The 13,670-nt window shown below is 44.0% G+C and overlaps 2 protein-coding genes across 3 annotated transcripts; one reads left to right on the top strand and one right to left on the bottom strand.

The window, feature by feature from the left end:
- Positions 1-368: 368 nt before the first annotated feature.
- Positions 369-1,882, bottom strand: LOC139925671 (thymosin beta-b). Of its 2 annotated transcripts, none has more exons than XM_078282533.1 (4): positions 1,766-1,882; positions 1,321-1,401; positions 810-945; positions 369-481 (listed from the first exon to the last, which is right to left on the bottom strand). In XM_078282533.1, the coding sequence occupies exons 3-4, from the start codon at positions 907-909 to the stop codon at positions 456-458; spliced, it is 126 nt and encodes a 41-aa protein (XP_078138659.1). In that variant the 5' UTR covers positions 910-945; positions 1,321-1,401; positions 1,766-1,882; the 3' UTR covers positions 369-455. The 2 variants fall into 2 exon arrangements, with proteins under 2 accessions (XP_078138659.1, XP_071773248.1); XM_071917147.2 differs by having other exon boundaries at positions 810-925.
- Positions 1,883-3,629: 1,747 nt separating this feature from the next.
- LOC139925681 (mitochondrial nicotinamide adenine dinucleotide transporter SLC25A51-like) lies at positions 3,630-13,460 on the top strand. Its single transcript, XM_078289994.1, has 5 exons — positions 3,630-3,824; positions 10,595-10,834; positions 11,520-11,662; positions 12,333-12,415; positions 12,766-13,460. The coding sequence occupies exons 1-5, from the start codon at positions 3,630-3,632 to the stop codon at positions 13,278-13,280; spliced, it is 1,176 nt and encodes a 391-aa protein (XP_078146120.1). The 3' UTR covers positions 13,281-13,460.
- Positions 13,461-13,670: the final 210 nt, after the last annotated feature.

The raw sequence follows: 13,670 nt of genomic DNA, 5'->3' as shown, positions 1-13,670 counted from the left end.
TAAAGAATAGGGGCAGTGATGTAAGAAACAGGGTGACTCAGACCATTACTCGTTTGCCAATTGCTGAAGTCCAGGTTCCGTGCTCTTACACCTGTTAGGTCATCTTTGTACGCTGTGTGGAATACAAGTTTTGTTTTGCTCACAACATACAGTTGTTGAGACTGTCGGGTGTTAATTCTCGATTCTTGGTCACTTTTGAGTCAATATCTTACTACTTTAGTCCATTGGATCAGCCACTGCAATAAGAGCATGTGATTAGAGCAAATCACCTGCAGGCTTTCACAAAAGATAAGCCGTCTATTCATATTAGATAATTGAAGACAAAAAAAAAAAAACACCCCACACAATCCCATTTTCCATTCGTTTTATTCAGTCACAATTTCTCAGGTGGACAGTAAACACTGAGTGGATAAGTCATCTTCAGGTGCCGAGTATGGAGGCTCAGATGCCCAGGACTACCCTTCCTTCTCCTGTTCAATAGCTGTGGAGAAAGAGATTGTTGAATTTTCTACAGCAAACATAACATTAAATCTTAATACTCTGAAGTAAGCACAGAAATGCCAAAGACATCCAGTGCAGCTTTCTGCAGCACAAGGGAGATCAAGGTGTGGCACCAATTTTACAGGTCATGTTATGCAAGAGCTGCTTGCTTACAAGTAAAGACCAACTGAAATGCAAATGATCTCATGTGACCAATTTCCTTTTTGTCTTCTAATCCTGGGAGTTAGTCACCTAGAAGAGATTTGTGCTTGGGGCTGTAGAAAAGACACCTGACTACAGCTGACTGGCAGGCCTAGTTTGATACTCACTCTCCTTGGTGGGCAGAGTGTTCTTCTCCTGCGTGTCAGTCTTCTTCAGCTTGGCCTTGTCAAACCGAGACACCTCACTGACATCTGGCTTGTCGGACATTGTTCACCGCACAGTTCTGAAAGAGGAAAGGGCATACTGCCATAAAACAGTCCAAATTTCAAACAAAGGAGGTTTAGTAAGGACTTCTTACCCAGCATACTTCAAAGGACAACTATAGTTACAGGCCGAGGAAGGCGCACAGCCAAAAACCACCTCAGCAGATACTAACACTCTTTTCTCTGGCATTGTATATTTCTGTTGTCTGGTATTCAAGGTAAGAAATCCATTCAAGTTATGCCTTGAGCTTAGGGCCTTTCATTTCTAAGCTAGGCATAATTGTACTGGGCTTTTTTATTTGACAAGGCAGGTTTGACTATGTGAAAGAAACCGGTCATACAGGCACTTGATAACAAATCACTGCCCATTACAAAAACACAAGTTCCCACTAAAAGAAAAAAACAACAACTTTACCTTTCACTGTAGCAGACAACACTTCAAACAGCCAGTCCTCCAGGGGAAGGAATGGACCATCCTCTTCATACCTCTTTCACTCTATTTATAACAGGTGGATGCAATCAACACCTCTAATTATCAGAGAGAGGAGCTCACTTTTCAAAGTAAGGGATTAATTGTATTCACCTAATTGGTAGCAGTTAGAAAACTGAAAGCATCACACAACATTCAAATTCCATCTGGGCACAGTCAAGATGAGTAAAGAAGGGGTAGAAAAGAACACAAACAAAATAAAGAAAACAAAGGGAAAAAAATATAATTGAAATGTCAAGTTTTGTCAAGTCTTTGTTGCAATTTTAATTTGCTACAAATTCCTGTCGTATTTTTTTATTACTCCAAAACGCTGCAACCTACCTACCAACGCTGCTTCATACTAAAATGGTTTTATTTTGAAAATACTGACCGGAAGTCCTATTTTTTTTTATTCTTGCTAGTTTGATGTCGAAGTGAACTGTCCGCCAAGAAGAGTCGTCGAGGCAAATCAAAAACTGTCTAACAATAAATGACAACCAAAAGCGTCCGGCCGCTGGAGGGTAAAGCCCGTATAACTACTGATACTCAGATAGGCATGAAGTTACATGAATTTAGTAATGTGTGATGATGCAGACTGCGTTTGTTTTGGTTTAAGTTGGGCGTGGCTCGTGCGTGCTGCTGTCCTGCAGGTGTTTCTTTCCGTTATATGAGACCTAGACAGACTGGCATACTGAAATATTATAGTAACGTGTTGGAAAAAAAAGCCTTCTGCATGGTAGTGTTGAGTTAGCGTCAGAGCTAACGTTGTTGCTGCTCTTGAAGTGATGTAATGCTAATTCATGTTTGGGTCACACCCATTATTATTGGGGTAAATTTAACTTATTTTTTGGGGGGTTAGCTAGCTCGTAAGGACCTAAGCTCTGTAAGGACCAGAAACCTAGAGAGGGTGGTATGAGCAGCCCACTTTACTCTCCTCATTATTTCCCTTTCTGTCTCCCCCTCTTTTTCAAATTTCAATTCCTCAGTTTCCTCAGGTGAATTGGAATTGACCCCAACCCAGTCTAGGCATGCAGTCCTTTTGCATAGCCTCAACCCAGATCCACTCTCCTAGTGATGTTGGCCTGTTTGCTGGCCTTCAGCAGCTGGTCTGAGATGTCACACACCCCCGAGTCATTTGAGAAGTGACATCCACTCTGCAGTAAAACTTCAGTCCAGGTACCCAGTCCCGCACCAGCCCTGCTTAGCCACAATTAGCTTGAACGTCTGTCAGTGAACTGCCATGGTGTTTGCTAGAAGAGTGGGTATCACTGTCATGGTGCAGTTATCCAGTGGCCAGGGGCAGACTTAGTGATTTGGGGGCCCTGGGCAAAGGCAAGCATGGGGGCCCCCTAAATCCCAACCCCCTCCCTTTTTAATCCATCCTTTCTATATATTACCTTAAAGTTGGGGCTGGGAAAAGTATGCATGCATGGGCTACTGATGCAATGGCAAGGAAAATGAGCTTAAGGTCAAGTGGCAAAATCACACTAGAAGTGGAATAGCCCACTGTGACCGTGACTCAAGATCAAAATAGTTTATTGTAACAAAAAGAGGGGTGTTTTTCAATAAGCACTTTTCTTTCATGTTGGTTACAAATAAGTTAACATTAGTTGTATCCTTGTCTTTTGCGTCCCTGCCAGCGGCTATGACTTGCTTTGTTGCCAGTAATAATAATAATAATAATAATAATAATAATAACTTTATTTATATAGCACTTTTCTAAAAACAATGTTTACAAAGTGCTTTACATACAATAAAACCCAAAAGCCGCAATAATAGAAAATAGGAATAAAAGGTAATATATGAGGTAAACAGGTACAACTAAAAACACACAAACAGAGATACAATTAAAAACAGATTGAACTTTACATAAAAGTATGTGCCGAAAAGAAATTATAAAAAATAGGAATAAAAGGTAATACAAGAGATAAACAGGTACAATTAAAAACAAACAAACAAACAGAGATACAATTAAAAACAGATGGAACTTTAAATAAAAGTGTGTGCCAAAACACAAGAAAGCAATAAAATGGAGATACAGGTACAAGTAGGCTACACTACCGTTCAAGAGTCCGGAACCACCAAGAAATCTCCATGCCCCCGAAAGAGACAGATACCCCAATCCACCAGGGCAGCACCAAACCGATCAGAAATACAGCCAACAATGACACCGACAATGCCACAAACCAATACTGTACCTCCACTCCAAACGACTGCTCCACTCCCCAAACCCCCCGCCCATCAAAGAATCCCCCATGCGCAGCAGCGACAGCCCCGCAGACCCCAGGCACTCCAGCCGCCAGGTCCCCACCGCCGCGAACAGAGGACTACCGATGAACAGAAAGTCCGAAGAACAGAACAGCCACCTGAAAACAGAGGCAGCAGTCCGCAACACCATCAATGCCCCGGCTGCACTCCCCGACCAGTTCAATGCCACCCCAGCGATAAAAGCCTGTTTATATAAGTGTGTTTTCAGAAGGGATTTAAAAGATTAAACTGATTTAGCTAGCCTAATTTCCTCAGGCAGGTCATTCCAAAGTCTAGGCGCCCTAATAGAGAAAGTGCAGTCACCTTTAGTCTTGAGCCTAGACTGTGGAACAACCAAAAGGGCCTTGCCTGAGGATCAAAGGCTGCGTTCCGGCTCATAAAGAGTTAAAAGGTCAGCAATATAGCTAGGGGCTAGACCTTTCTGTGCTTTAAATGTAATCAGTAAAATCTTAAAATCAATTCTAAATCTTACTGGTAGCCAGTGCAGATGTGCTAAGACTGGGGTAATATGGTCTCTACGTTTAGTGCCAGTTAAAATTCTAGCTGCAGCATTTTGAACAAGCTGGAGACGTGAGATTGCTTTTTGACTGAGGCAGGTATAGAGAGAGTTGCAATAGTCTAGACGAGATGAAATAAAAGCATGAATTACCTTCTCTAAATCAGCATGAGATAAAAATGACTTGATTTTTGATACATTTCTTAGTTGAAGGAAGCAGGACTGCACGACTCTCTTTACCTGCTCCTCGAAAGTCAGGTCACTGTCAAAAATCACTCCTAAGTTTCTGGCCACAGGCTTTATATTAGATGATAAGTCACCAAGATCATGTAAAATAAGATTTCTTGCGTTGGGCTGCCCGAATAAGACTATTTCAGTTTTGCTTTCATTTAACTGAAGAAAGTTTTGTGACATCCAACACTTAATGTCCTTGAGACAGTTTCTGAGAGTATTAAAGCAGTTGGGATCATTATGTCTTAAGGGTAGATATAACTGTGTGTCGTCAGCATAGCTGTGAAAGGAAACATTATGCTTACGAATTATATGACCAAGTGGAAGCATGTAGAGGGAGAAGAGGATGGGGCCAAGAATTGAGCCCTGTGGAACCCCACAGGTGATGTCTACTGTGGTCGACGATGACTTGCCTATTGTGACAGAGAAAGTCCGATTAGATAAATAGGATTTAAGCCAACTCAGTGCTAAGTCTGAGATACCTACCCACTGTTCAAGGCGCTCAATTAAAATAGCATGATCTACGGTGTCAAAAGCTGCACTCAGGTCTAGAAGGATTAAGACTGAGGGGGCCGGAGATAAAGATATCCTTTCCACTGGACTTTAGTGCGTTAAAAAGAAGATAAAAATCCCGTTTCAATAGTTCAGATTGTCGACGTGGGATGTCATTAGTGCCAGCGTGAATGACGACCGTACATACAGAGGGGTACAGAGTTAGTAGGCCAGTAAGTTCGGCGATAACATCAGTTACCTTAGCTCCAGGAAGGCAGTGGGTCACCGCCGACCTGGACTTGACGTCCCTGATGATGGAGTCCCCGATGATGAGGGTTGTTGGCTGTGGCTGTGATAAGGGGCCGTCGAGGGAGCAGCGACGACTATCATGTAGCGAGGCCGGAAGCTGTGGAAAGTGTTGTGGCGAGGAGGTGGCATCACTCTTGGGGAGTGAAATCCTGCTGGCTCGGAGCGAGGAAGACCTCCAGAGCATCAGATCACGGCCTCCTTCAGCATCTTACGATGGGAAGAGGAGGTCATTGCCCGGGGAGGGGGGCGCTTATTTGGCTTTCCCACGGTCGATCCTAGCCACCGGTGGTGAAGAAGCAGCAGTGTCAGCAGGTGCCATTGCAAGGGAGGGGTCCAGGTCAGGTGGGATCGTGACCGCAGGGGCATCAGCCTGGTGAACATCGCATAGCGGTTCGAGAGATTTAAGCGAGGTGGTGGGGCAGCCCTGACCGGATCTCTCTTTCCGCCGCGGGCCACCACCTCTGCCCAGGACGACTGATGGTTGGGTGTTGAGCAGGAGGAAGGTCGTGGACAAGTGGAAGGGTCCCACAGGACTGTGTCGTGGATGGCTGAGCTGAGGGTAGCAATCCGTTTAGACTGCCCAGAAGCCACATCCATAAAGCTGGACAGAAGTGAGTCTTTCTTCTGTAATTCATCAGAGAGCCGTCGAATGTCTTCCTTGAGGTTAGTAATATTCCTGTTTGCTTTCTGAAGCAGTACACAGTACTCACAGGGCATAGTTGAAGTTCACTTTGTTCAGCTTGGCCACAGGCTAAAGGCGAACCTAGCCAAGCAAATAGCCGGGGCGGCTTGGCTATCAAGCTGGCAGAATATAGTCCAATAAAAAGAAAACCCAATTGGGAAATCTCGTAAAACCAATGGAGCTGTGATAAAATAGTGTTAAACAAATAAAACCGCTAAAATCTATTTCAATGGGTTAAAATGTTAAGAAATGTAACGTAGAGCCGGCTGACAGAGCTAAAAACAAAACACGGTGGCCGCCATGATGCTGTAAGTCTGAGGAAGAGCTACTTGCTCATCATTTCTTTATTAAAGGCCTGATGAAATGGCATCTGCACTTCACTAATTTGATGTATTTCCAGTTGAAACATGATGCTGGGGAAGGAATTTGTTGGTTGGAGTTTTTACTTACGCCTCCTAATGACATTTACAACGAAGGCATTGTCAACCCTATGGCATTGAAAGGCTGTAGGGTTGACATACAGCCAACATTCACATGCTAGTAAAGCTGTCATAAGTGAGAACATAATGTATGCATTGAGTGATAGAATGACAGTTGGATCTTACCCACATTGTCGAACAGTATCCCTGTGTGTCATTTAATACACTGAGTTGGCACCCATCACCTTTGTTTTGAACCATTGTTTGGGTAGCTGGAGCAAGTCAGGACCGGTGTGGGTTGCAGGGCTCTCTGCTTTGTCCAGTACTTTTCCACTGACCGAGCTACTGGGATGTGTGTGTGTGTGTGTGTGTGTGTCTGCATGTGTGTTCGTGTTTGTGTGAGTCTGTGTGAAGAGAACACAACTGCACTCGCTGTACTTTATCAGCCAGTTTGAAAAAAAAAGCCCAAAAAAACAGCAACCTTTTGTCCTGAACTCTTGGGGTGGCAGAGATTAAAAAGAGAGGATTACAAAGTCACACAGCAATTTATGAAGAATTAGTCAGTCGTTCATAGCAGGTAGTCATGTGTAGTTATCAGTTATCAGTAGCTCATCAGTTAAGAGGCCAACATTTCCAATTCAAAGTGTGTTTAATATCGCTCCCATGATCTCTCTCCTCTCTAGGTGTGAAACAGAGGCGTAGCTACATGATTATGGCTCCCACAATGCCATGTATTGAGGCAATAGATTCTTAACCTCCATAGATAACTCATCTCTTGGCACGCTCCACCTGTAAGGAAATATGAGGAGCTCTGAGTTTGCAACATAGGCTGCTAGCTCCTATAGAAATGTGTTATGCCACTCCTCCTCTACACACAACCATATATGTCTGCACATGCATAAGACACACACTCACATACGTAAGTCATGTAATGGTAGAGTCTGGAAATATTTGCTAAGGATATATTAGGCCTGATAAGAGGCTGCCTGGCATGCCAGGGCAAGAAAACCACCGAGGGTGTCTCCTGTAGACATGTACACATAGGACATGATGGATATTTATCAGACAGATTTATCAGACAAAACAGTATTTTACAGTATACAATGTTAATATTTGTTGCTGTTTTAGATCATTTCAGGGTTGTGTTAAGCTGGAGTATTTAAAAACAAAAAAAAACAATATTTAATGCTTCTTGGATCATGTATGTGAGAGAGCCTCTCATCCCGACTCTGGCACCTCTAACATACAGTTTCTTTGCTGTACACTGTTCTGTGGTTTGTTCTGCAGCTCTTCTCTTATCTTTAGATGCATATCGTAAGCACACTGCTTCCTTGGCTGTGGCATCTGTTTGTGAGGTCCTGAGGTTGTTTTTTGTGCCACTGTGTCCTGAAACTCTGCCAGTTGTCACTGTGTCCCTGCACAAATGTCACCTAGACATTCCTGCACATTTACTGCACTTGGTGAGAGTGTGATTGATTCTGTTTAGTTGACATTGTGAATGTTAAAGAAGGCACGGCGATTACCATAATTGGTGTCATGTACAAAGTAATGTGGACTTGGTCTGTGTATGAGGATGAATGTGGTCTTAGCTGAGCCTGCTTCCTCTATGAATATGACAAGGCATTAGTTATGGCCCTAGATGTGGCAAATGTAAAAAAAAGAGTTGTCCATTATCTTCCTCTCCTATCACATGGTGTTGAATTGAAGGTTTTCGAATGGGGAAGTGAGTTGTTGATGTTGTTTTTGTTTCTATTCATCTCCAGACAAAGGGACAATCCCCTTTCAACTGGTTCTCTGTAGCAAAATTGTGTGTGTGCATGTGTGTGTGTGTGTGGCTGTGTGCACGCACAAGCACCTGCATGCATGCACTAATGCAGAACTCGATATGCTTTTTAAAAAAAAATCTCTCAGATGTTGAAGATGTCTGAAGAGACAATAATCATCATCATCATAACAATAATAAAATAATACAACTATACATTTCTGAATAGCAGTGCTTCTAAAAACTAAAATCTATTTGTGTAACACATTAAAAGATTCAAAGTAATGTTAGAAAAGGAACAAAACAAACCGATCAACTCTACTAAAGGGATGACATGCACTGCTGACTCCATTAAGGCCCACTCTGCAGAACAGATACTGTATCTGGATGCTGGCTAATGTTAGGCAACTCGTTTATAATCTGTTTCCCGTGGCAACACTGTGGTGATTTCATGTGGTTGTAGGGGAAATGTGTAAGGTGCTATTGACACGCAGCAGCATACTTGCACACTGGTATGACAAGACAGTAAACTCACTTAGTTAGTTAGTTTATTGTCCTCAGAGAGGAAATTCTTTTCACAGTTGATGCACACACGAAAACAGTTCAGACATGATACAAAATAACAGAAAAAAAACAAAAACAAAACAAAACACAATCAATAAACAGAAACCCAAAAACACATTGACATTGTACAGTGGTACAGAGACAAAAACATACTGACATTGTACAAACAAGTTACAAAAAGTTAATATTCACCGGGACGGGGGGATGTTCCTATTTAAAGCTTGTATGGCAGAAGGGACAAAGCTCTTGCTGAAGCGGGCCCTCCTGCACATGGGTACTCTATATCTACGACCAGAGGGAAGGAGGGTAAAGTGCTGGTGAAGTGGGTGTTCTGGGTCCTGTGCGATTATGTGTGCTTTATGGGTCAGAGTTTTGGTGGTACGGTTGGATAAGTTGGGAGTGGGAAGACCGATTAGTTTGGTGGCTGAATGGGTGATTTTTAGGAGTCTGTTCTTATTAGCACCTGTCAGCATGTTGAAAAAGCAGATGGCACCATACAGAAGAACTGGCTCAATGATACTGTGATACAGGAAGAGGAGGAGATGGGGTTGGACGGACAGATGTTTTAATTTGCGGATGGCTGAAAGTCTCTGTTGGCAGCGTCTGTGAATGTCTGTGGTATGCTGATTGAAGCTGAGGTTATTGTCCCATGTGATTCCAAGGTATTTGAAGGCCTCAACCACCTCTACCGTCTCTCCCTTAATTATGGTGTGACTGGGGGTATGATCCGGTGTTGCAGGAGGGCTTATGAGCAGTTCTTTGGTTTTTGAGATGTTGAGGTGTAGAAAGTTATTGTCGCACCATGTGCTGAAGTGGGATATGGAGTGCTGGTAGGCAGAGAGAGAGTCCTTGTCATTGAGCAGTGCGAGGATGGCTGTGTCATCTGCATATTTGAAGTAGATGGTAGTGGGAGATGGGCTTTGGCAGTCATTTGTGTAGAGAGTGTAGAGAAATGGGCTCAGCACACAGCCCTGGGGTGCATCAGACTGTTAAGACTGATAGTGTGTGACAATGAGTTGTCAACCCTCACTGCCTGTGGTCTGTTGGAGAGGAAGTTATGGATCCAGTGAATTAGTGGAGATGGAACTTGAAGGTGCCGTAGCTTTCTGATGACCTGATGACGTTGGATTGTGTTAAAGGCAGAGCTAAAAATCAATGAAGAGTAGTCTGGCATGGTTTCCAGGGGTGTCCAGATGTTGTAGTAGATAGTGCAGGAGACAGGCCACTGCATCATCTGTGCCTCTCTTTTGCTTATATGCAAACTGGAGGGGGTCCAGGGATGGTGCGACGTGTGGGAGAATGATGTTGAGGACCAGTTTCTCAAGACACTTCATTATGATGGAGGTGAGGGCTACAGGCCTATAGTGATTTAAGCCAGATGGGTGGGGTTTTTTAGGAACTGGATGACAGTTGAGGTCTTCCATATGACTGCAATTGTGGAAGTGCAGAGAGATCTGAGGAAGAGGGAGTGGAGGATGGGTGATAGTTCCAGGGTGCAGATTTTCAGAACCTGCCCTGTGATTCCATCCGGCCCGGGGGCCTTGTTAGGTTTGCACCTCAGAAGCTAGAGGTAGACATCTCGCCTGGTTAGGAGGGACTCGTACTCCAACTCATGGGAGGGCAGAGAGTCCAGGAGGCTTTCACACTCTGCTGAAAAGTCAGAGGTGTTAAACCGGGCGTGAAAGTCGTTGAGGTTGTTGGCAAAGGAGATGGGGTCTGATGTGCAAGTGGTCTGCTTAGCAGCTTGTCCAGTCAGTGCCCTAACTCGCTGAAAGGCTTGTTTAGTGTTCATTTTTGCAAATTCCTGCTCCAGTTTATTTTTGCAGTTCAATTTGGCTTTGAAAATTTCATTTTTTATGTCTCGGCTGATAGTTTTAAGTGCTGCGAGGTCCCACTGCCTGAAGGCTTGTTTCTTTTTATTGAGAAGGTGTTTTATTTGTGGGGTGATCCATAGTTTTGAATTGATGCTTTGATACTTTCCCCTCCTCTCCCTTCAGGACAGGAGCAGGTACAGTTGGGGGCGCGTCCTCGGCCCGGGACATGCCTCCTGTAGCAGTGTGACCTTCTTTATCTCAGGCAGCTTCATGGCCCCGGGGTCACAGCAGACTGAGGGGGAAGGAGGAGGTGGAGGAAGTAGAAGGGCGCTCCTCCCTAATGTGGACCACAGAAACAAGCACGACATCTGTGGCTCCTGCGCCGCCTTCACCAACATATTCATCACCTTCCCCATATACAAGGTAAAGGAGCTCAGTTGATTTACTTTTTGAACACAGAGCTCGTCTACTTACTGTTGTTGTTTAGAGTGCTTGTTTGTATAACGTTAACTCCCTGCATGTGGCCTTGTACTGTTTTAATTTGCACAATGTTGCATATATTTCAGTCAGGTTTTAACTCCATGTATTAATGGTTTTACAGTCAACAGCAGCTGACAGTTTAAGTGGACCGCCTTGTTTGAACTGCCGAATGTGATTGGTGTTTGTTTAGATCAGCTGACAATCAGCTGATGTGGCACGCATGAATTACGTGTCCTGTCTGAACTAATGCGATGCTTCATTAAGCCTCTCTCTGTTTCAGGAGCAGCCAAACTGCCATCGTTTATTTACTGATTAGTTTTTCTCAATGTTGTATCTTTGTTTAAACAGAGAAATCTAACGAAATCTAGGCCTAAGATTCTCTTCTCTCTATACAGCTTCATGATGATGATGATCATGATAATGATGATGATGATCATGATGATTAGAGGCCTGATGATATAAACATCTCATATAAGTGACGGAAATGCAGGTTGAGAATTTGATCCGGAGATCTCTATGCACATTTTCATGACAGTGACTGTGAAATCCATTTAGATGCAAGTGGTTGACCCATCCGTCTATGCATCTGTCTGCCCATCTGTCCATCCATCCACCCTCTTCCCTCCAGGTGCTGTTTCGTCAGCAGTTGTTCGGGGTCTGTGCGTCGGAGGGGCTGCGTCAGCTGCAGTCAGAAGGCCTCAGGAACCTGTACAGGGGCCTGCTGCCTCCCCTGCTACAGAAAACCACGACTGCAGCCATCATGTTTGGCCTGTAAGTGACTAAACGTGTGCGCATGACAGTTTCAGCATTTGGGCTACAGTATGATTTGAAGGTGTTAATGTTGTAATTTTCATCTAGTATGATCATATTTTTCCACACTGCATGCTACAGAATACAGCATGGTTAGTAGAGACAAATGTGTAGGTACTGAACAGTTTTCAGACATAGGACATTTCAGGATATTTTTAAGCAAAATTTATTTTATGAAAGATAAAAAGGTTTTCTGCACTCTGTTATATAGGGTGTTTGTGGGTCACAGGTGAAACCATTCAAGTCATATCCTCATCAAATGGGTTCACATCAATACATATTAATAATATGCATACTGGAAATCATATTAGTAAAAGTATAAATCATTGTATATTTTCAGTAGGCATCAAAGATCAAGAGGGTATATACAACAACCCATTCAACCTGGTTTTGAATACAATTTGAAACAAGGACAACACACACAACACACAGATACATTACCTTGGAGAACAAGGAAACAAACAACTTATTTGTTTTAGTGTGAAACTATGCGGTTTGCATTCCTAACATGGACTTGCCAGCCATGCCAGTTTGTTGTTTCCTGGGTTTTTTCCATGAGAGCAGTTTGTACTATAAATCTTTCCTAACCTCGCAAATCTGTCTTGTAGTTGATTTTATGGTGTCGTCCTAGATATGAAGACTTCTCTCGTCTCCTGCCTCGCCCCAAAGGAGCGCCCGAGCTGCTGACACGCAGTGTTGCTGCAATCCTGGCAGGTAACAGGTTTACATTAAATCATAAAAAATTACTGGAGCACACTGGTACTCTTGCTAGTTCACTTTATGTTGAAATAATAGGCAGTTATTTCCACAAGTTAAGTAGCAAGAATATCAGTGTGTGTGTGTGTGTGTGTAATTGTTTTATGATTTAATGACGTCCTTATAGTTTGAGAACCTGGAATACATATAGGAGTGCGGACTGTTTCGTAAACAAAAGTAACAGGTTTCCCTGAGATGGTAAAATATGATGTCCATGACTATGTCAAATACTTAAGCTCAAGAAAAACATTATCATTCAATGTCAAATTCATTGTCACTGAACTAAAAACATATTCTTTTTCTAAAAGGCACGGCTGAAGCTGTCCTCACTCCCTTTGAGCGGGTGCAGACGCTGCTTCAGGACCCCAGGCACCACAGCCGCTTCCACAACACCGCCCACACCTTCAGCTTCCTGCTGCGCTCAGAGCATGGCGTGTGGGAGTGCTACCGTGGCTTGGTGCCCATTCTGCTCCGCAACGGCCCCAGCAACGCCCTGTTCTTTGCCCTGCGGGGCCCTCTGAAGGAGCTCCTCCCAGAGGCCCAGGGCCATGCCACGCACCTCCTCAATGATTTCATCTGCGGCGGGCTGCTGGGAGCCTTCCTGGGCGCCATGTTCTACCCACTCAACGTGATCAAGTCCCATGCCCAAGCCCAAGTCGGAGGCAGGTTCCTAACCGTCCGGGAGATCCTAGCCACCATTTTGAAAGAGCGTGAGGGGAGGGTGGCGCTGCTGTACCGCGGGGTGCACCTCAACTATCACAGGTCGATTCTGTCATGGGGGATTATTAATGCCACTTATGAGCTGCTGCTGAAAGTGCTGTGAAGGGGAGGAGAGGGCAGTGTGGGGAAACAGCGAGTACACTCCTTCCCTCCCCAGCAGAATGTAAGAAGGAAATGTACGGCACGCTTCTGATACAATGAGAAGGAAATGTACGGCACGCTTCTGATACAATGAGAAGGAAATGTACGGTATGCCTCTGATTCAGTGAGAGCACGGCCCTAATCCTCCCTAATCCTCAAAACAGTAAATAACTGTGAATGTCCACTGGGGTGTAAATTCGCAGGCAAAGTTCATTTGAATGTGGACAGGTAAATGTGGAAAGGTGAGCGTTGAAAATTTGCAAGCGTAGTGGCGAGGAGGGAGGCGTCGAAACTAGAGCTCAAGTCAACTTTATGGAAATTTCAGGCGCAAGCAGTGACAAATAGAATTACA

This window comes from Centroberyx gerrardi, chromosome 3, assembly GCF_048128805.1.
Source record: "Centroberyx gerrardi isolate f3 chromosome 3, fCenGer3.hap1.cur.20231027, whole genome shotgun sequence".
NCBI lineage: Eukaryota > Metazoa > Chordata > Actinopteri > Beryciformes > Berycidae > Centroberyx > Centroberyx gerrardi.
This window is presented reverse-complemented; position numbering and strand designations above follow the sequence as displayed.

Excerpts from the sequence above, each read along its gene's own strand:
- LOC139925671 (XM_078282533.1), bottom strand. The coding sequence starts at position 909 with ATGTCCGACAAGCCAGATGTCAGTGAGGTGTCTCGGTTTGACAAGGCC. Across the intron at positions 482-809 it reads CACTCTGCCCACCAAGGAGA|CTATTGAACAGGAGAAGGAA; the intron begins GTGAGTATCAAA and ends CTTTCTCCACAG.
- LOC139925681 (XM_078289994.1), top strand. The coding sequence starts at position 3,630 with ATGCGCAGCAGCGACAGCCCCGCAGACCCCAGGCACTCCAGCCGCCAG. Across the intron at positions 10,835-11,519 it reads TCACCTTCCCCATATACAAG|GTGCTGTTTCGTCAGCAGTT; the intron begins GTAAAGGAGCTC and ends TCTTCCCTCCAG. Across the intron at positions 11,663-12,332 it reads GCAGCCATCATGTTTGGCCT|ATATGAAGACTTCTCTCGTC; the intron begins GTAAGTGACTAA and ends GTGTCGTCCTAG.